Source organism: Amblyomma mixtum, chromosome 4 (assembly GCF_055824585.1).
Source record: "Amblyomma mixtum isolate Tamu chromosome 4, ASM5582458v1, whole genome shotgun sequence".
Taxonomy (NCBI): Eukaryota; Metazoa; Arthropoda; class Arachnida; order Ixodida; family Ixodidae; genus Amblyomma; species Amblyomma mixtum.
In genome coordinates this window covers 107,752,656-107,774,937 of record NC_143015.1, presented here as the reverse complement: position 1 = coordinate 107,774,937, position 22,282 = coordinate 107,752,656, and the positions used below count along the sequence as shown (strand labels likewise).

At 47.8% G+C, this 22,282-nt stretch overlaps 1 protein-coding gene across 3 annotated transcripts in view; it reads right to left on the bottom strand.

The window, feature by feature from the left end:
* Window positions 1-229: 229 nt before the first annotated feature.
* Window positions 230-22,282, bottom strand: part of LOC149347759 (uncharacterized) — a 33,144-nt gene continuing 11,091 nt past the window's right edge. Inside the window, exons 5-11 of one of the 3 annotated variants that reach the window (XR_016292194.1) lie at window positions 21,398-21,479; window positions 18,519-18,576; window positions 13,705-13,783; window positions 7,338-7,484; window positions 5,464-5,773; window positions 2,333-2,451; window positions 230-797 (exon numbers count right to left, since the gene is read on the bottom strand). Coding sequence is in view for 2 of the 3 variants with exons in the window: in XM_089585670.1 (XP_089441796.1) it covers window positions 638-797; window positions 2,333-2,451; window positions 5,464-5,652 (468 nt within the window). In the remaining variant the exon portion in view is untranslated. Of the gene's footprint in view, window positions 798-2,332; window positions 2,452-5,463; window positions 5,774-7,213; window positions 7,485-13,704; window positions 13,795-18,518; window positions 18,577-21,397; window positions 21,480-22,282 lie in introns of those variants that run through there. The other 2 variants (XM_089585670.1, XM_089585671.1) reach the window with 2 other exon arrangements.

Below are 22,282 nucleotides of genomic sequence, written 5' to 3'. Positions count from 1 at the left end.
ATGCACTCTGAAAGTGTCTAGTTTGGCGTGGTTTATTAGGTTTAACGTCCCAAAGCGACTAAGGCTACGAGGGGCACAGTAGTGGAGGGCTCCGGAACTTTCGACCAGCCATGGTTCTTTCATGTGCACTGACATCGCAGAGTACATGGCACTCTAGAATTTCACCTACGTCGAGATTCGACCGCCCCGGCCGCCTTAAAATGGGTATCCTGGATATAGCAGAGCGACACCGTTTACCACCGATGCCTAATAAGTTACAACATTAGAATATCCAGATTTATAACCCAGACGGCTTCCATCTTTAGTAACATTCCGCAATAGAACTCGTATTGTCTTCTTGCGAGTATCCACGGAAGCGTGTGCAAAACCAATGTCTGGAAAGCCCTGCATAAATGACGGCAGAGAATAATGTACACTTCTGGCCTTTCCTTGCAGCCTTCTCCAAACAAAGTTCACTTTGGAAGGCCGGTTATTTCATGATCAAAGAGATGCCGCGAGAAAAATAATGACGCGATAGCAAAAAGCAATGCGAGAAAGTTGCCAACGCATAACCCTGTAAATGGGAAGCACTCTTCCTTATGCATTTCTGCATATGCCTAAGCAATACGAAAGAAATTTGTTGCCGAGAAGAAGTCATTCACGCACCCACCGTAGTGCAAGAAAGCTTGTGATGACAATGGCTGCGTGATGCCAACCATGACGCAGACGCGACGCAGGAATTCCAGACGGCCACCCGTTGGACTTGGCCAGGGCCAGGAGGGTCGGACCAACGCCAGTGGTCGGTGTGGATGGGAATTCTGCAAGAGGCACACCACTCAGGAAACGTGACACAATAACGCACCTGCCTCCTAGACTGCTTATGAACGACAGTACAGCACAGTATTTCGCCTTAAGTGACAGCACGATAACTGAATGGCTGCGACCTTGCATCAGCTTTGTATCTATTCGCATCTACTCAGCGACACAAAACGTCATAAGATAAATTCAGAAGCTTTTGAATAACAGTGTAAATCTGGCAGCCAATACACAGACATTTCACACAATATGGACCGGCAAGGCTACAAGTTCTAAAGCTTTAATAGAACTGCCAACCTGAGAATGATGGGAGGCAGCCTTGTCCGGCTTCGACCTTGAGGATCAACGAGACCATGTCGAAAGAACACGGAGGCGGCCTTTGCCAACGGAATAAAGAAATAAAGACCTGATCACCTTTCTATAATTCCTCTTCCTCTTTTTTCTTCAACAAACGATTTCACCAGCATCATCGGCGAGCACAATGTCAGCAACACTCATAATGTAACTATACCTCAGTTTTGAATGTGTGTCTATATTGAATCGTGCCCTATATTGGCTTGGAGTTATCACAAGTTCAGAAAATCGAGACAGACTCCTCTAATTTCCGTGACCGCCATCACTTGATGCATGGCGCTGAACTTCAATGTTTGTGGCTGGGTTGCCCAAGAAAGTTGCGCATGGAGCCCTTTGAGACCACGGACAAGGGCCTTTGTTACCCGTTTATCGACTAATCCTGCGCGAGGCGCTAGCTAACCTACCGCGCAGCAATCCAGTAGCGCAAAGTACACAGCTGACCTGTTCGGCCAGCTGATTCTTCAATCGTGCCATAATAACACAAGCACAAATGGCAGCGTTGGCGTCTTCACTGGAGGACGATTTATTTAGATCGAGATTTTTGGGTAAGCAAACAAGAAAAAAATTGGAGGGTGCTAATCCGAAGATTACGAAGGGGTGGGACGAGGGCTTTGTTTTTGTCCTTTCTCAGCAGCTTGCACAGCTTCAGGCAGCCAATATACACTCCACGTGTAGGTGCTACACACTCTTACAGATTCTCTGTCCTGTGAAGGAAAGAGGCTTCTCCCCTATCTCTTCAATTGACCATCTCCTGAGCGAGCCGCAGCCACCGTACCCCTGCCAAATTCATATTCTCATCCGCCCATCTGATTCCGCCCCCTCCCCCTCCCCACCTGCTACATTTATCTTCTAATTCAATCCACTACGTTTTCCTGAGGGATCATTGGTTTTCTGCTTTCTGTCTAACATTGTCCTGATCATGCCCATTTATTTTTCAGTATAACTAGGATATAATTAACTGCCATATTCTTTACCCACTGCCATCTCTTACATCTTGTTAACGTTACAACTGGCATTTTCCTTTCCGCAGGTTGCTGCTTCGTCCTCTTCCGCCTCCGTGTTGCTGCCCCATATGTGGGTGCTGGCAAGGTAGGCATATAACGCTCCTGAATGTCTCAATCGCAATTCATCCCGATTTAGAAGTAGCCCCACTGTATTAGGTAAGGCTGTGCTTCACAATTACCTTAAACATCCCGGACAGCAGACGGGGTACGACCACTCCTCGAAGTTCAGGACAGGCAAGCCGACAATGCCGTCCTCAACCGGGCAGGCAGCGCGGCCTTCCACAACCAATGCGCCATCCTGTGGAGACCAAGCGCACGGACATGGAAACCGGGTGTTTCAGCGAAGACCTCCACAGATTTCTGGAAATAAGCTTTTGAAGTTTGATTATGGCTTCAGCGGTAAAGCCAGGTCAGTGTTAGCAGGCATGAAAAATTTGAAAGACGAATACGATAGTCTATAGTGCGAAGTTTGATCGCAGCTCTCCACACGCCACCTGCCAAAACTCCCAACTGGCGTGTTACGCTGCTAGCCACCCTCCGTGATCTTCCCGAGGCAGACACCTTCCAGGATGGGTTTCGCTCTGCAACTCGGACAACCGGTTGCGCGACAACGACAATGACAACACGGAACACGGAACGGGCGCCGAAGAGCTGCGCAACATTATTTATTCTTAACCTCTCGTCCTATCCTCTCATAGCCCTAGTGCAGCACAGTTATAACCGCTAACTTCTCGAACACTAATGTTAGGATAGTCTGATCTGATGAGGTTGTAGTGTTCAACATTGACATGTTAAGTTTCCAAGGGGCCTGTACGCCTGTACGAATCCAGAAATTCTTAGCACCTTCCGCTGCGTCACGTCAGGGACCTCCACCGGCGGTTAATTAGTCTACTCATATAGGAGGAGGAGGAAGTGGTGGTGGTGGTGATTGGTGGAAGGATAGATGGATGGTAATAGCATTACGCTTTGTATCGGGTGGCAGCTTACGCCACCTAGCATCAATTCCCCCTAGTTAAATTTCTTCTTTTCCTTCTATTCATTTTTATATTATCCTGTTTGGCCATCTTTTCCCCTCCAAATTCACCCCTCCCTTGACTTCCTCCACCAATCTTCTAAACTCGCCTTGGTCAATGTCACGCTTTCCTCATCCATTCATTTTCTCATCCAATCCCAGCACTCTCTCTACGTCTGCTGTTGTTCCCTCAGTGGCCCGTTTACAGCTCTACAGCAGTACTGTTTTTAATAACAAACTAAGCGATGCGCGTGGAGGCGGGGCGGATGTTTGCGGAGTTTGAATACAGAGTATGTTGTCATAGGGCTAAACAGTCCATAAGTGCAGGCGATGTAGTGAGTGCGCGATGTGATGCGGCGACATACACAACTCGCACCGAATGCATGCACTGGACAAGGGTACCAGATCGATCAAAATCGTCCCTCGATATCCGCGTTTAATTGCGCTACGTTGACAAACTCGCGGAATGTCTTGACGAACGTACCCGTAAAGTTTAGGCCAAGGGGTGCGGCTGCTGCAGTAGCACCCGACACACAAGTTTTAGTTTCTCAAACGATATTTTGCATAAACAACGTGAGGAAAATGATAAAACTGTGACATCTTGCTACACAAAGTTTCTTAGGTATATGATGCGGTATGGTATGGCATGGCATGGTATTTTATAGTAGGGTACGGTATAGTGTAGCGTGGTATGGTATGGCATGATATGGTGCAGTGCACTACACACGCGATGCGGTGCGGTCCGATGAAGTGCGGTATGGATGTCATCGCCAATTCGGGACAGCGCTCAGGCAGTGCTGCGGAGCCTACGACTTACAGCTTTGAGTGGGCGGCATTCACTCATTTACTTGCTTTCTTGGACGAGGAGGAACAAACATTTATTTTTCATAAGACAAAGAGGGCAAGGGTTAGGGATACGGTTTAAACAGCGCGTGGGCCCTCTGACATAGCTAGGTGGCTTGAAGTCCATGCTTCATTGCGACCTCCAGAGCCCCGGAGTTGTACCTCCGAGTCAGGGCTGAGCAACGCAGCTTCCCACAAGCTCAGAGATGGCTGGTCTCCTGGGCACTCGAATATGATGTGATTGAGGTTTGCGTTAGAATGATTGCAGAGATTGCAGCGCGAATTGCATTCCGCAGGATGCATCAGGGAATAGTATACGGATTTGGCAACGTACCCGTTTGAAGTTGCCGTCAAGCAACCTGCTCTGGTTTGGAGAGGGATTTATGCGGGGGAGGGTATTTGATAGGTTTCCAGGCACTCCCTCCTGAACCAGGTGCTCGGGTCACTCCGTGCCCGGTTGACCCGTCCTCTTGCACATTCATGAGCGGCCGTGCTCCCTCGGTGGGAGCAATGTGCTGGCAACCATATGAGCTGGAACCGTGCTGTGTATAATTTGGCTCTTGCCAGGACGGAGGGAGCTGGGGCATGTAGCCTCCTCTTAGCGATGTTCCTGACTACTGCTTTCGAATCACTGAGGATGTGTCCTGCTTTGGTGCCGGCTACGGCGAGCGCTGTGGCCGCCCCCTCAGCCTCTATCGATAGTCCAGTATTAAGGGAGGCGGCCGTCACCGGAGGTTATCCGTGGTTGTCAACGATCGCGTGTGCGAATGCTTCCTTGTCGGTGTATTCTGTCACATCAACGTGAACCGTTTCCGGCAAGGGGGAGTAATGTTTAAGCAATCCCCTGGCTTTGTCGGTGCGTCGGCCTTGGTCATGCACTGGGTGCAAGTTTTTGGGAAGGGGAGGAATGAATATACAGATGGCAATGGCTTTAGGGAGCGCGTCGTTGATGATATCAATGCGCTGTTTTGAAGTACTCAGAACCACGCGCCGCGTAGTGGTAGCTAAGCGCTTATCCGAATCGCTGGTGATGATAGTATAGTATGGCACTATCTGGAATAGGGTGGTATGTAAGGTGTGGTATGCTATGGTATGGCGGAGTATAATAATGTCAAAGATTTTATGTCCTCAAGCTGAATGCTATCACAGCCTTATATTTCCATAATTTAGGAGCTCATAACTTCTCAATTTCAAATTTTAAATCATCCGTAATCATGAACGCTCACTCAGTTGGGCATACACTTGATGACAGGGGCTCCCTTCGTGCAATGAAGACGATGCGAAACATGCGTATGCCTTCAAAAAACTGCGGTCTGCTTTCCACATCCTTTTCATTGATTGCATAGCGTGCCACTAAGCATTCGCAGCACAAACCCCATATAGCTTCTTCAGAGGAAACAAACGGTGGGGCATACGCTTTAGAAGATGATAGTCAGCTGTGAGCCGAAAAATTACCTTGTACGGTATCCACGGCTTTGGGAGCTCTATGGCAGATGTGTACCCGAAGAGCTTTTTGACCATGTGCAGCGCAGCGTGCCGCAGTGGCGAGCCACATTCACTCTGTGCACAGGTGTGTCGTGGCGCATGACACAGCGCATGGCACGTGGTACAGAGGCACGTGGCACAAAGACGCACCACGGACATCCCTTGTGCTGCTGCAGGGTGTTTCCATGGCAACGAAGAACAGGCATCGTTCACGCTGTCCTGCTGGAGCGCCACATATTGTGGAACTAGTTACGAAGCAGGCCGGTAGTCGCCATCGCAGCTGCATCGAATGAGTGGGGCGAAGAAGTTATACACAGCACACACGGTAGCACATTGTGCAGTGTGAGCTCTCGCAGAACTGTGGATCCTTGCGTCTGTAGCTTATTCATATATCCAATGTATCTTTTCCTCAACAGCCTAGAATAATAGAAAACACTATATACCCCAATTTTGTAGCCCAACCAATCTGGACAAAAGCATTCGTGAGTGGGAAACCGTATACGAACGCGATTTTTTCATATAATGCAAGTGTCACTATAACAATCAATCTTTTTTTCTTTGAACGTTTTTGTTAACGTCAGTAGCGTTCCCTATTCGTTTTCTACGGCAGACTGATGTGCTCGATGTGACCGATGGAAATGCTTTAAAATAAAGACTTTGCTCTTTAGCAGAATGAACAATTACCTTGAATAGTTTTGTATCAATGTGTCAAAAATATCGAATTTTGAAAATTTTTGTAAGAGAACGTTGGACATAAAAACATAGCGAACCCCCCTCCCCCCCCCCCCCCCATACAATTTCATTAAACATTTCAAATCAGCACATCCTTCAATCCATTAAATCATGAATTATCCGCATTCCGCAGTACTGTGTCTTATCCCTAGAACGATACGATTTTCTTGCTCATTTTGTTTCCCCAAATTGCTAGTAAGCCATAATGTCGCACTCATCCAGATCATGCCCAAAAATATATTCTACTCCCCATACACCCATGACAAAATATTCGGCTTTTATGAGCGCCTTCATCAACAAGCACAGCATTTGACAAAGAATATATTTCCGCTCACATGCTGGGTATACATAAAAACTGTACTCTGAAAGTGTCCACTGTAGTCCCAGCAGATTTGTTCAGTACCCCCCAATGCCAACATAGCGGCAGCGGGGCGACAGGTCAACCGTTTTTCCTGTTACGACATCACAGCTTAAGCAGCGTTGTGTCATTGTCTTGGTAAAGAAAATTCAGGACCCTTTGTCTTACCATAAACTTTCAGTTGACATTAAGCCACTAACGAAAACAGGCGCTCGAGATTTGATTCGAGGGCGGCGGAATATTTATTCTACGCGACTAATATGATGAAAGACTATAGGAGCGGCGCTTGCCCTTTCTTTAGAACAAGATAAGCCTCGCCGCATTTTGTTCATGTCTACTTGGTGAACACATCTACACTACTTGCGCACCTGAATCTGGAGCGCTGGCAGAGGGCGCACCGATGATATTATACGTTACTGGTTTAGTGTACCCCAATTTTCTATTTTCATCGTGCGACCATCTATGGAAGCATTTGCAAAACCAGTATTCATAAACGCCTGCATATATGACAGTAGGGAACCGTGTACACTTCTGAGCACGCCTTACGGCCTTGTCCGAACAAAGTTCTTGTTGAAAGGCCGATGAGTTCATGGTCAGAATAATTCCACGAGAAAAGTAATAAAGGGCTTGCAACAAGCAGTGCGAGAAAGATGTCGATGCCCAACCCTATCAATAGAGAACACTGTTCCTTATCTATTTAAGCACATTCCTGAGCAGTACCAAAAAAATCTGTTCCTTAGCAAAAGTCACTCACGCGCCCATCGCAGTGAATTCCAGGTTTTGATGGTGACGGCTGCGTGATCACGCAGACGCGACGCAGGAATTCTAGACGACCACCCATTGTGCTCTGCCAGGGCCAGGAGGGTCGGACCAGCGCCAGTGGTCGGTGTGGATGGCAGTTCTGCAAAAGGCACATCCCTAAGGAAACGTGACACAATAACGCACCTGCCTCATAGACTGCCTCATGAACGACAGTACTGCACAGTATTTCGCCTTATGTGACCGCACGACGAACTGAGTGGTTGCGACCTTGCATCGGCTTCGCATATATTCGCGCCTACTCAGCGAATACAACAATTCGGCTAAACATCATAAAATAAACACAGAAGCTTTTAATTCAGAGTGTAAATCTGGCGGCCAGTACGAGGACATTTATCATATAATACGGGCCTGCCAGGCTAATAGATTTAATGATTTAATAGAACAGCCAACTTGGGAACGATGGGAGGCCGCTTTATCCGGCTCGCATCTCGAGGTTCAACGAGACCGCATGGAAGGGGCACGTACGGCGGCCCTTGTCAACGGAATTCAGTAATGAGGGCCCGACCACCCTACCATAATTGGTCCTCCCCTTTTCCTGAGCCCCGCCGTGATGGCTCAGTGGTTACGGCGTTCGGCTGCTGACCTGAAAGACGCGGGTTTGATCCTGGCCTCGGCGGCCGAATTCTAGAAACCAGAAATTCTAAATGCCCGCGTAGTGTGCGTTGTCAGTGCACGTTCAAGAACCCCAGGTAGTCGAAATTTCCGGAGCCCTTCACTACGGCGTCCTTCAGAGCCTAAGTCGCTTTGGTACGTTAAACCGCAATAAACCAAACCAAACGTTTTTCCTAATTATACGATTCCATCAGCATCATCAGCGTGTACAATGGCAGCGACACTTATATGTGACTTTACCTCAGTTTTGAATGTGTGTCCATTTGAAACGTGCTATCTGTTGGCTCGGAGTAATCACAAATTCAGAAAATCTAGACAATCTCCCCTAATTTCCGCGACCGCCACCATTTGATTCATGGCGCTGAGCATCAATGTTTGGAGGAGACAGCGCAATAAGGAACGGAACACAAGAGCAAGGAGGACGACAGGCCGGTCCGCTGTGTTGGGCTTTAAACCTTTCAGCGTCATTTCTACCAGCCATGTTTTCATCCGATCATCTTTGTTTAAAAAAACTCGCGATGATCTTTTTCGGCTTTTATAATTTTTTGTATTCATACTGTTACTCATCATTTCATTTCGATTTTTGGCATTTTAATTGTTAGTCATGTGCTCTGTTTGATCTTTCTAGCCGTAAGAAATTTTGATTGTTTCATTGTTGAACCTTCAAATTGATCCTATGATTCCCTTTGAGTGTTTGTTTTCTTGGATTCATTCTTGGTCGTTCTTTGAAGAAAAAATTTTCCACGTTCGTTGCTGTGTGTGGAGTGGTGGTTGACCTCGAGCTGTCATCTGAGTTGCAGCTTTGTCCCTTTTTAGCGGTTCGCCCTGTTAAGATTTTGTTGGCTTTTGATCAGAACTTCTCTTTCGCTTCAGTCACGCGTTTTCTGTTACAACTTGGTGTGTCTTTATTTTTGCTTGTTCCCTGCGGTCCTTTTGCCTTAGTCAAGTGGTCTGCTATGCCTCTCTCAAATACGAGTTCGCCTCTTTTCGAATTAGCAGTTGTTAGTTCAGCGCTCCATCCTGTCATCCTCGTTCTTGTCTTACGTTAATCCTTGCCTGTGTGCTGCCAACATGGGAACTGACCAACTCGCCCAACGACAAGTGTTGTTGAACATGAGAAATTACCGGAAGATTTTTCAACTTTTAGTACATCCCTTTGATTTCCTATGGCCACCAGAACTAGTCGATGCCAGTGCAGGACACATTTTCTAAGCCTCATTATGCAGTGCGTAGGAAAAGCAGGAAATCTGCATAATAAAATTCGCGCCTCATATCGCAGCATTGTTTAGGCAACGTTCAGAAAATACACCCCGTGTGGCGTTCGCCACTGACAGCCGACAGATGGTGCTAGTTGGTAATGACCAGCAGACCAGTAGAAAACCGTAGGTAAAGATGGTGGCGATTCTTAATGAGAATTGCCAACACAGTAAACAAAAAAATATAATAAAGAAGAAAAGCTGAGCATGGTGGCAATTGCCACCACCCCGTTTCAAAGGGGGCGCTCCTATCCGTCCGTCCGTCCGTCCGTCCGTCCGTCCGTCCGTCCGTCCGTCCGTCCGTCCGTCCGTCCGTCCGTCCGTCCGTCCGTCCGTCCGTCCGTCCGTCCGTCCGTCCGTCCGTCCGTCCGTCCGTCCGTCCGTCCGTCCATCCATCCATCCATCCATCCATCCATCCATCCATCCATCCATCCATCCATCCATCCATCCATCCATCCATCCATCCATCCATCCATCCATCCATCCATCCATCCATCCATCCATCCATCCATCCATCCATCCATCCATCCATCCATCCATCCATCCATCCATCCATCCATCCATCCATCCATCCATCCATCCATCCATCCATCCATCCATCCATCCATCCATCCATCCATCCATCCATCCAGCAGAGCCGATTGGCTCGGTTGTACAGGAAAGCCGGGCATGGAGCCCTTCGAAGCCAAAGACAAAATACCCGTTTGTGAACTAATCCTGCGCGTCGGGCCCAGCTAACCTAGCGCACAGCACGCTACCCAGTCCAGTAGCCCAAAGTACGCTGCTGACTTGTTAGGCGTGCTGATTCTTCAATCTTGCGAGAAAAACAAGCGTTCTCAAACGCCACCAGATAAGCACAAATGACGGCGTTGGCGTCTTCACTGGATGACGATTACTTTACAACGAGATTACCGGGTACAGAAACAAGAAAAAAGCAGGTGATGCCTAATACAGAAATTACAAGGGGAAGGGACGAGGGTTTTATGTTCGTTCTTTCACAGCACTGCCTGCGATTCAGGTAGATACTCTCCACGAGTAAGTGATACATCATATCGCTAATTCTACGTCCGCTGCAGTACATAGGCTTCTCCCATATCTCTGCGAATTAACTACGTACTGAACGAGCCGCGGCCACCGTATCCCCGCAAAAATCCTAATCTCATCCGCCCATCTCATTCCACCATCCTCCCAACTGTTGCGTTTTTCTTCTATTGCAATCCACCCTGTTAGTCTTAGAAATCATCGGTTGTCTGCTCTCTGCATTACATTGCCATAATTCTTGACCCCTGTCTTCTCTGTAATCCTGTTACCGTTACAACTGCCAATTCCCTTTCCGTCCTGTTGTCCTCCACTTGTTCATCTGTTCCGTTCACTCTTGCGCTGTGTCCTGCGAACATGAAAACTGACCCACTTGGCCAGGATTCTGGTTCATGCGCCCCTAGTTCACAAATCCGCCACCACGTGCCGCATGCAGTTGAGCTCCTCCTTCTCCTCTTACATTCCTTCTTCCTGGTTTGGGATAGAGATACCAGTAAACTTCGTCCATTCTCCACTCTATGCGTACTCCCCTCACACCCGGCTTCGCGGGGCCCCGGCTGCGATTCTCTTCTTTTTTCGCCCAGCGTGTTCAAGGTGCGCCGATTATGCGGCTCCCCTACTCGTTTCCTTCTTTGCTTGGGTGAAAGAAAAGACGCCGGACCGTGGCTAGTGCGGTGCACGCACGCGATCTTCGTCGCAAAAACTGGCGGCGGTTTGTCATTGCTAACCACGAAATAGTTTGCGAAAGCAGGTTTGTGCAGGTGGACACCAACGCCGAGTACCTGTTTCCTTTCCTTTCGTAACTTGCGCAGCGGTGAAAGTTCTTGAATACGACGACGTGCAATGCACAGCGCGGGTGTGTGTTGCAGTATGATTAACACGAGAAAGGATCGGCTGCGGCGAGAGCATAGTGCTCTCATGTACACGCCAGCGAGGCGGATCTGTTCGCGCCGCCGCGGGTTCCAAACTTAGTGGCGCCAATATTACTTTTGTTTATTTGTTTATTTAGTTGCCTATGTTATTGCCTAACTATGTTAACTTTTTTGCTAGAGGCAGATTCATCAAATTAGGGTGCACGTGATTGCCCGAGCTTCAAACTTCGTGCTACAGTGTTTCAAATACTCATTATTTTCTATTCTATTTCACCACAACCTCTACGTGACGTCTCACGTTCTACGTGAGCATACGGCTATTAGCTCCTTCGAGATCTATGCATGTAGACTCGTCTAGTGCACTGCACGGGCTCGGGCCAGCCCGAAAGCCCGGGCCCGGCCCGGCCCGCGGGCCGGGCCGGGCCGGGACATGATTTATTTTGCCGGGCCTGGGCCGGGCCCGGGCCCGTATTTGCGGGCCCGGGCCGGGCTCGGGCTTAAAGCTGCGGGTCCGAGCCGGGCTTGGGTCCGTACAGAAACGGCTGGTGTCCGACTTTTCATTTACTATTGCGTGTACTGTGCGATGTCAGTGCACGTTAAAGAACCCCAGGTGGTCGAAATTTCCGGAGCCCTCCACTACGGCGTCTCTCATAGCCTTAGTCGCTTTGGGACGTTAAACCCCATAAATCCAAATCCAAATCATTTACTATTGCAAAGTGAAGTACACAACTGCGGCATTGAAGCAGCGACACGGATGCGCTATGAGTTATAGTACGCGCTGAGAAAAAAAACTAAGCTTTATTTAATGACTTATTCATTTCCTTATTTCCACGTCGCGGTGCAGTAAGCGTAAAATTCAACTCGCCTTAATTGGCCATTGATCGTTCGTCATCCCAAAACATACCTCTACACTATTAGAAATGCATTCGGGAACAACATATTAGTTTAGGACGCTTGTAGTCCTCAAGCACATACCGTGAAATACTCAAGCGTTTTAGCTTGTCGTTTCTGTAGAGAGGTGACCAGTTCGGCTATGAGCTCAACCTGTGAGATCGCGTTCACTAAAAAAATGTCATCCTACTGCTTGCTTGGCAGCTTTAATATACTTCGCGGGCGGCAGAATATAACTGATTACAATAATGGGGGAACGCAAAGTAGACTACTACGCGTGCATGCAGCACTTTTTGTTTAGCTCTCGGAACTTCCGAGTTTATCTTTGCCCACCTACACCAAATCGCTCTCCAAAAGACGGGCCTGGCGAGCACTATTTTACTCTTCATCACTTCCTTCTGGGTTAAAAAGAACCAGCTTTCTGGAAGCCAAACTGCGGTTTCAGAACCTTTGTCGGCCAGTTCATTATTGGCATAGTAGCAGTCTACTTGCTCAAAGTGAGCAGTATACCTCAAGCGTTACTCTGAAACGGGCCGGGCCGGGCTCGCTGGAGCGATAATTTAGCGGGCCCGGGCCGGGCCCGGGCTTGAAGTCGCGGGCCTGGGCCGGGCTCGGGCCTCAGGTCTCGAGCCCGGGCCGGGCTAGGGCCTCAGATTGAGGCCCGTGCAGTGCTCTAGACTCGTCTAAGAACAGAGGATGGGTTGAAAAGTCGATGCAGCAGAGCAACCTACCCGCAGGCACGATCCTGCATTCTCTATTGCGTGCAAGGGCGCGAAATTTAGCGTAGATCTTCATGGCAATACCACCTAACGAATCAGAGAGTTCATTTTCGGCCTTCATGAGGTGTTGCAGAGGGCTCTTAATTGGTGAAATAATTGCCAGTGGCTTAGCTCTGGATAAGCCTGGATATACAAGCGAAAAGGTTCAGTTACGCTTGGTTTGACGTCATGGCTGTCGTAGTTCGCGCACAATGCGCTGGGAGCACCACGATGACGGTGGAGGCGTTTGGCCGTCCACACACTGACTGTACGGAGGCGGAGGAGGAGACGCGCGTGTAGTGAATACGGTGCTGTCTTAGAAGGTTGCTTTAGAGACATGTACCCTTTCTGGTGTACACCAAGATATGAGAGACAGGCATTTCCATTCTTAAAACCAATTTTCAAATCATTTCATTTCTCTTAAGGCCCTTACGGCTCGGCGCGGCGCGGTTCGGGTATCCACCGAGATATGAGAGAGACATGCGTCGTTTCCTTTTCTTAAAACCAATTTTCTTTTCATTTTACTTCCCTTACTGCGCGGTTCGGGCGTCCAGCGAGTTATGTTTTTCCTGGCGCACTGTTTGTCTCTTATTTACTTTTTTATTTCTGACATTTTATTTCTTTCGTTTCTTTTATTTTCGTTTCTGTGCTTATTTTTATCATTTTTTTATTACTGAGTCGGCGGCCACCTGCACTGCGCCTGACTTCCCTCGGTTTGGAGCATGCGCAGAAGTGGCAAATCTGGCCTCCGGCTCACGCGAAGCGCGGTGTTGACGAGCCTAGTGAAGCTTTTCGCTTCGAAATCAGACCGCGGAGCTGGAACCTCAGCCAGTGGAGTGAGTTCCCTACAAGGGACAGTCTCCTGTGCTTACCAGAGCGTAGTCATGGCCGCGCATAGAGCCTGGTGTGTTGATCTTGGCGAGCCACCGTGGCCGTCTGTCTCCTCTCGAACTGGGGAAGCGGTGTCACCTTGTGTAAAGCCATTCGTACTTCATAACAATTACACACGTAATTTAGTGGTGCATCTCCGCTTACCACTGCATATCAACACTGTAAACCCAAAAACGCCTATATGGGAGTAAAAAGGAAGCAAAGCTCTCCTCTAGCGCACTCCCCTTTTATAAAAGGGAGTGCGCTAGAGGACAGCTTGACTCCCTTTTTACTCCTTCCTGTTAAGAGTGTAGTTACCTCAGAATTGAACGACGGCGACCATGGGCTTAAGAATCTACATCGCTCGAAAGTACTTCTCAGTTGTTCATTTGTCCACACTTCTATTCGCAACAAGCTGTTACCGGAAGAGGTAATGGAAATGACTGGAAACTCTATTTTCAAGAGTGTATTGGTACCAGACAAGGATACTACAATTATCTCGGTGTCCATAGCGTTTTTTCAACAGTCCAAAGAGCCAGGGTTTTGGAGGGATGCCAGAGACGCTGCCTGACGCCACAAAGCTCCCCCACATTACCCACCTGCCATAAAGGGGCCCAGAGACTCTTTTCATAGGCATTGTCTTTACTCTGTCTCCCAGACTCTCACTCAGCTGAGGTCAGTCTCTGTGCGCTGCAAGGCATGGGCGCGTACACAGCAGCGCAGACAAACAACGCCTGATGCCGGAGACCTCGGGCGAACCAGGCTTCAGATTGGCGTGTGTGGTTGTCCTTCGTCCGGAAGCTGGACGTGGGAGCGTGTCCTGGGCCAGTAGCCCAACGTGCGTCCGTTTTGAAATCGTGCGTTTCGGCGACATCTAATTGGTTGGAACGCAGAATGCAGATGCAGCGACTCCGAGCTAGCGCATGTGGATGCGGCGATTCCGCCAATCAGGGCACTTTCTAAAGGGCCACACGTTGGGCTACGGGTCCCACATCTTCCTTCGGATGAACAAATCCTGTTTGTTGATAATTTAGGCTTTTTTTACCGCCTTTTTATAGGTTAACGCACAGACGTCATGACACAAAAGAGACGCGTGGAGGGGTGTTTATAACGCATGGACAGCGTTGGTGGAGAAAAGATGGGTCGCTAAATTAGCCGTCGTAAGAAAAAATTCTTTGTACAGAGAGCCATACTACAATTTGCAACTGGAAGGTACAGGTGCCGTCAAAAGTAAATGGAAGGCAATATTCACGAAAAAAATTAATCATTGGCCCCCCAATTCATGCATCCTTGAATACATATGTGCAGCCTTATTGTGACTGTGAATTGCACTGTGCACCAACAAGCAAGGACCATTAAGCTTTAGATTTATAGAAATTCATTTTTGTTTTTTACAAAGTCGCCTTCCATTTACATTTGACGGCGAGTGTACATAAACAAAATGGGTGGAAAAGAAAACAGTCATGGCAGCCGCTGCTTTTTACCCCCGCATACATTAGGAAGGTGAATTATTTTGGCTCCTCGAAATCCCAACTGCAGCATCTGCGGACCCATCTGTGGAAGGATCGCTTTGAGCAACGCGTGCGAAAGAGACAACCTTGTGGCGAAGAAAACACTGTTCCATGGCCCTCTTTGGTGCACGGCTGCCCTTGCATCATTAAAACTCATCAACGAAAGATAACATCCTCTGGAAATGGGTATCCAAAATCTAAAAAACCGCAATAAAAGAAATTCTACGCTTAGGCTAAGCACACGCCAGGAGCAAAACGCGTATGCAATCCCTACGTAACAGGTTTCAGCTGAACCTTGGGCAGCATTCTCGGAAATGAACGGGTGGAAAGTAAGTGCAAGCCGGGCACAATTATCAGGCGCCTCCTCCATTGTCCCAGAGACCCGTCGTCCTACAGAAAAGATACAAGGCGTGGTATGCAAATACCCTGCTGGAGTGCTTGGCGTCGAGAGCGGCGTTTACATGACGGGGTTGAGTTGAGGAGTTGGGTTGAAAATCGGCTACTGGGTTCGTGTAAACATCGCAGACTCGGTTCCGGGAGTCAACGGAGCGAGTCCAGTCAACTCCGCTGCAGGGGGTGGGTTGAATCGCTCGACCCCAACGGCAGATGGCATGTAAACCGGATCGAGTCGAAGAGTCCGGTTAGCGGGAGGGGAGAGCCTTAGGCTGTACATAGGCAGGGGACGCCAACAATACGACGTAAACGGTGAAGCAGCACAAAGCTTACGTCAAGCAAATGATCAGAAGCGCAGTGGCCATACTTCCTCCAAAACTATGCTCCAAAACTTGCACCCTCAAGGGCCGCAATTACTTGCCATACCCAACCATTCTGGACAAAAGCATTTGTGAGCGGGAAACCGTTAACGGACGCAATTTTTTGGTATAATGTAAGATTTCACTACAACAATCAATATAACGCAGATCACCCGACGGCAGTCTTGCATTTCTTTACGATTACTTTTTTGCTATCGTCAGAAGTTTTCCTCACTGGCTTTGTATGACAGTTTTAACAGTTCGATGCAAACAGTTTAAAAGAAAGATATTGCTATATATCTGAAGAACCGACCATCAGCTTGAATATTTCCGGGACAATATTTTACAGTTTTCTAACTTGCAAAGTTTTTGATTGTGGATGTCGGACATACTCCGCATTAGGCGAGTGTATTTATTTTATCTATTTACAAATACTGCTGCCTCGGAGGGGAGACATCGGGTAAGATAAACACAGCACCATCTCTGTAGGGAAAGTTCGTTGCCGATTAACGCGACCACTACATATCGTTGTAGGTTCGGCTGCAAGCAGTTCATTTCCATGCGTTGCCCTGCTTCTTTAAAGTGTCATGTGTCCGGCTCTTATTGCTTAAGCGACAGTTGGAGGTTCTGATATGAGAACTACTGCACCCTTGCAGGACACCTGAACTCATACGAAAGAATTTAAGAAAAGGAGCGGAAATAGGGCCACAGTGCAAGGATAAAAATTGCCTCGGCAAATGAGGTGCAGTGCACATCACATGCGTTTTCGAGTTTTCCTTCCGGCAGAAATCCCGAAACGCCTTTATGCCACTGGATGGACAATTTAGGCCCCATTTAGCGAGTAAAGCCGCCCGCTGCCCGGCTCTGGCCCATTGTATAAGCATCAACTAAATAAACTTGGCTCTAATAAATGGTGCTGACTGCAGCCGCTGCACCACAGCCTCTACTATACAGACAGGCAGATCCGAAGTTCAGGATGGTCAAAGAGACTACTTTCCCGACAGAGGGACCCGAAGTCAAGAATCCGCATACAAAAACGCCATGCTCGGCCCGCGAAGACCACGAAGGCCACAAAGCAACCCTTCTCTCCTAACTTTTTTCCTATTAAGCTGAAAGCCTTTAATGGCTCATACTGTTGTCCGTTAAGCGTGTCACACGCGTTTAACTCGGAAACAAAATAAAGACTAAAACAATGGTTGCTTTAAATAGAGGAGGACAAAATGAGCCTAGAAGCTAAGTTCGATGACTGTAGAGTAATTAGTTATTTACTATAGAGAAAAATGTCGAAATTGCGTCGAAATAGCGCGGACGTCGATATAGCCATGGGAAAGGTGTGACGTCACATCCACCGGAAGTCGTCACGACATAGTGAAAATTGTCACAGAATGGTTGAAAAAACGTCGGATTTGTGTCAAATTAGATGGAGAAATGTGTAATTATGCGTAATTAACACTTAAGATCCCCGAAAGATGTACAATTCGGGTATCGATGTAGCCACGGGGACGCTGCGACGTCACATCCACCGGAAGTCGTCACGGGACAGTGTTCTCAGCTTTCGCCTCTCAACACTTTAGTGTCCACGCAATTTTTGTTATGCCCGCCCCTCATGTAATGTTCCGGCCAGAGACCTCTGAGGTATAGTAAATAAATAATTACCGATAAGTGTATCCCACAAACAATGCCGAACGTACTAGCGCCGTACGTCACTACTCGGTCAAACTTTTCTTCATAAAAAGGTGGATACGACTGCGAAATGCTTTTTGAAGCTTCCCTATTTGTTTACCTTACGTTTGGAACCCGCCGCCTCGCTCGGCGGCAGTACTGGTATGCTACTAGCCAGAAAATTAACTGAATTCTTTGGTTATTTTTTTAAGAGAGTGTGTGCCCAGCTTTATCGATCAAATGCATTCGGTCAACATTCAGCCTCATCTGGCAATTCCAAAAGTCTACTAAAAAAAATGATCACCCGTATCCACTTTTGAGCTATGTCTAATTCACATTAACGGCGAATTCATTGGCGCAGCTCGACCACAACGATGACTGGTTGACGTAGCGCCCTATCACATATTCAGTTTGTTGCAGTCGATGTTGAATTCTTTACCCAGTGCAAAGTAAGAAACCACAGAATGCAAGGCTATGGCAGTCGAAGTGTGTCGCATCCAATAAACGAAGTTAACCAATGGCAAACGGGGTGAAGAAACTGTGGAATAAAGTTTCCAGAAGAGGAAATTGAAACACGTTTTCGAGGAAACGAAAGGGTGCAGTAATTGCCCCACTTCTTGGAAGGGTGAAGTGAAAGGAAGATGAGAAGAAGAGGCGCCGTAATGGAGGCCTTATTGAAGGTCTCCAGAATGACTTCGACCAACAGACAATAATTGACTTGCACTGACATCGCCCACCACACGGATGTCATTGCGTTTCGCCCGCATTAAAACGCTGCCGCCGGAGAACACACTTTTGTTCGCAACGTCACGTTACTAAAAGCCACTTTGCGGCTTCTCGCCAGTTTATGCCCCCGGATGCGGTCATTCGCGTCCAAGAATATATTCTTACTTCTGGACGAGCGCGCGTCGGCCTCACCGCAGTCTCGTCCAGTTCTCGTAACGCATCACTGGAAAAGAAAAGAAAAAAAAACAGTAAATTCGGCGTCAATTCCAACCAAAATGAATGGATGGCAAGATCACTCATTTCTGATAATGCATGGTCACATCTCGCGCCCAGACAAATGTCTTTGTGAATGCATAGCATTCTTTTGGGTTCGTGAGGGTTATACAACTGCGATGTCTTTCGCATCTCTTGTTCTGAAGGAATGCGCTAACGCCGCTCCTCAGGAAAACTTTATCCTCAGTCGCATAAGTCTGCCGCCGCGGTGGCTCAGTGGTTACGGTGCTCGGCTGCTGACCCGAAAGACGCGGGTTTGATCCCGGCCGCGGCGGATGAATTTCTTTGGAGGAGAAATTCTAGAGGCCCGTGTACTGTGCGATGTCAGTGCACGATAAAGAACTCCAGGTGGTCGAAATTTCCGGAGCCCTCCACTACGGCGTCTCTCATAGCCTTAGTCGCTATGGGACGTTAAACTCCATAAACCAAACCAGCCAGTCGTATAAGTATTGTATTGTATTGTATTGTATTAGGTTTTATGGCGCATAAGGAACTCAAAACAACATCCACCTAACACAGGGTGCAAGTTTTTTTCAAAAACTGGGTGTCCTCGGGGAGAGTCCTCGTCCGGACAAGGACTCCAAGCAGCTCAACTAATGGAATAACGATTTCAGCCTTCTTCCCAACCCTGAGAAAATGAATGAGGTGCTTTACGAAATGCGTGAACGCACTTATAAAGTAATGTATGTGCACAAATAGCGATATTTACAAAATATATAGTGCTGTTTAAAACAGTTGTGCGCGAAAAAAAATAACTGCAACTGGATGAGACCGATTAGAGACGCGACGGCAACTGTTACAGCCGTCGCCGTTGGGCGTTTTTCGTAGAGCGCCAAATGCCCTCGGCGGCACTGGGTAAACTCGTCTTTGGAGTAAAGGGCTCGAAGAAAATATACTAAGAACTGGCTTACTAGAGTTGGACTCGTCGGAATCAACGCAAGGCCCAAGCGACAAACATCCATGGATGCAGACCCTCCATCCAATAGTTCGGGCGTTTTATCAAGATGTTGCTATAAATAGCCTTGCACCTTCTAGTCCCTCTGCGAATCCGCGCAGCCAGGCGGTGAAAAGCGTTAGCCACCATTCGTGGAAGAGCTTTCTGTTGTGTTTCGTTCTTCAGGACAAAGTGGTGGGCTAGTAGGTTGCAGATGTCCATACGATCGCAAAGCACAAATAAACGATCGAGGACCGAAAGATTTTTCAGTTGTTATCTTCTGATGTGTCCGGCTGCACTGAGAACTAGAATATCTGGTCTTTACTACATATACAAAAAGCACTGGCAGTCGTGTTCATTCTGACATTATTCGCCGGTGATGGACTTCCTTGAGATGATGTGGCAAGTAGGGTTTGAAGTAATACGTCGCTCATAGAAACGACATTCAGGGTGTCGAGAAAGACCAAAAATCATTTTTTTACGGGGCGTTTGGTGCAACCTTAGCGACTTGACGAATTTGATACTGCCTTTAAATAATGTTATCAGAACTTATTTCAAAGCTATAAAAGTATCACTTACAATATACTGGGGTTTGCCGCCCGCCAAATTCGCACAGTGCTCTATCTGGCGAACAGCTTGGTTTGTCTTGGTTTATGGGGGTTTAACGTCTCTAAGCGACTCAGGCTATAAGGGCACCGTAGTGAGGGCCTCAGGAAAGTTCGACCACCTGGGGTCTTTAACGTGCACTGACATCGCACAGCACACGGGCCTCTAGAATTTCGCGTCCATCGAAATGCTATCGCCGCGGCCGGGATTGTACCCGCGTGTATCGGCTCAGCAAGCGAGCCCCATAACCACTGAACCACCGCGGAGACAACTGGCGAACAACGTTTTAAGTGTGGTGAGGTAGCGTTTGAAATGTGGTGAGGCTCAATGATAGAAGGAAAGGGCGGTAGCTGCCAGCCTAACAGCTCCCACAGTAGCCACTCAAGTGCCGGCCAGGACGAAGAATGGGGCGTACAGGGCACAGAAACGTAATCCGAGGAGGCATCACCCACTGCACAATGTGTACGTGCAAGTGCGGAGAAATTTTGCTCCGGAGACAAAGCAATCCAACACCGGCAGCCCCCTGCAGGCGCTTATGCGGAATTGAACTGAGCGGCCCGAAGGGAGGGGGAGCTGGTCAGTAATACAGAGGGAAGAGACAACACCAGTGCTGCTGATGTCCCTTCGCGAGCATTTTCTAATATGCAACGCAGAACAATCAGCACGAAAGGTAAAAACAGATTATCAGATACTTGCGATGAGACATTCCTTTCGAGTTTAATACAAACCGCAGCGAAGGCAGCATCTGAGAGGAAAGCAAGCAAAAGCGCCTATTTCCTTCTGCTTATATCATGGGGGCCAGAATACGTAGCTGGTCCTAAAATTTGCACATTGCCTGGAGGTAAGTGACGTCATAGGATCGGAGCTTTCCCATTGACCAACGGGATGTGATGTCGCCGGACGGGAGCGTTCCTATTTGTTGAGGGAAGTAACATCACCACACGTGAAGTGTGTCACTTCTCTTAAAGTCAACAGCAACTGCTAGTGCTATCGTACCGCCAACACATAATGTAAATAAATAGGTGTCCCTCTGAATGTTTTTTTTTTCTACAGGACACCTGCATACGGAGGGAGAGCAGCGAACTTTGGTGCATGCGCGTTCATATGCCTCGTCGACGTTCCTCAAATCTTCAGCACCGAGTCGATGAGCTGTAGAAATACCCCAAAAGTAATCTGGTGGATATTTTTTTTTTACTACATCAGCCAACGCGAAATACCGCGATGGACTCACCCATGAATTTCAGGTCGAGGGCTTGGAAACAGGGACGCCACCGGTCTGCTGGCGAGGTACCACATCTCAAGGAGCGCTATCCCTATGGAAAAGATAAGAACGATACAAGGTGAGTGCATAAAATAAACAAAAAAGGCGTAGGCGAATTCTGATTCGATCACTTAGATATATAACTTCAGATCGCCGAATCAAAATATTCTCTATAAGGCAGAACCCGAGTAGGGTCATGCAGGGAGTTTAAATGTTTTATGGTGTTCGGCATAACTATTTGAACAAGGTAGTACGAGGACTGATAGGGGATGTGTTTAGTTTGTAGTAACATGTTAACGATGACGACACAGAAAATTTTAAATCGGGGTCAAGTGTATCACATTACGGACCGTTAACACGTGCAAGAAATTTCCACATCAAATGGACGACTTCAGGTAATTTAATACAGCTGGGAAGGCAAAAAAATTTGTCACATCGGTGTAATACGAAAGCAACAACTTTTTTTTCAGGGGACGGATGCCAGTTTGTGTAAGCAAATCGGGATTCCAAACGACAAAGCCGTACCGTAGGGCAGGGCGGATCAAGAGTTTTATATGCAATTCGGTGTGGCGTGGAGCAACATGCGAAATGTGGCGCAATTGTTACGAAAGTTTGAATTTTAATGATATGAATGCTGCTCTGTGTCTAGTGCACACGCCGAAACCTGCCATATCCCTTGGTAACCAACTTAATGACTCATTTATTTTCATGAGAAAATAACGGCAAAATTGTTATGGGGATCATGTTGAGGTGGTGAAGCTTCGCCTGCCGACAAAAAAAAAAGCGGCGACTTAGCGCTACACAGAAATTCGGAAGCCTAATCAGCCCTTTCTCGATGAAACGTGTATACATGTA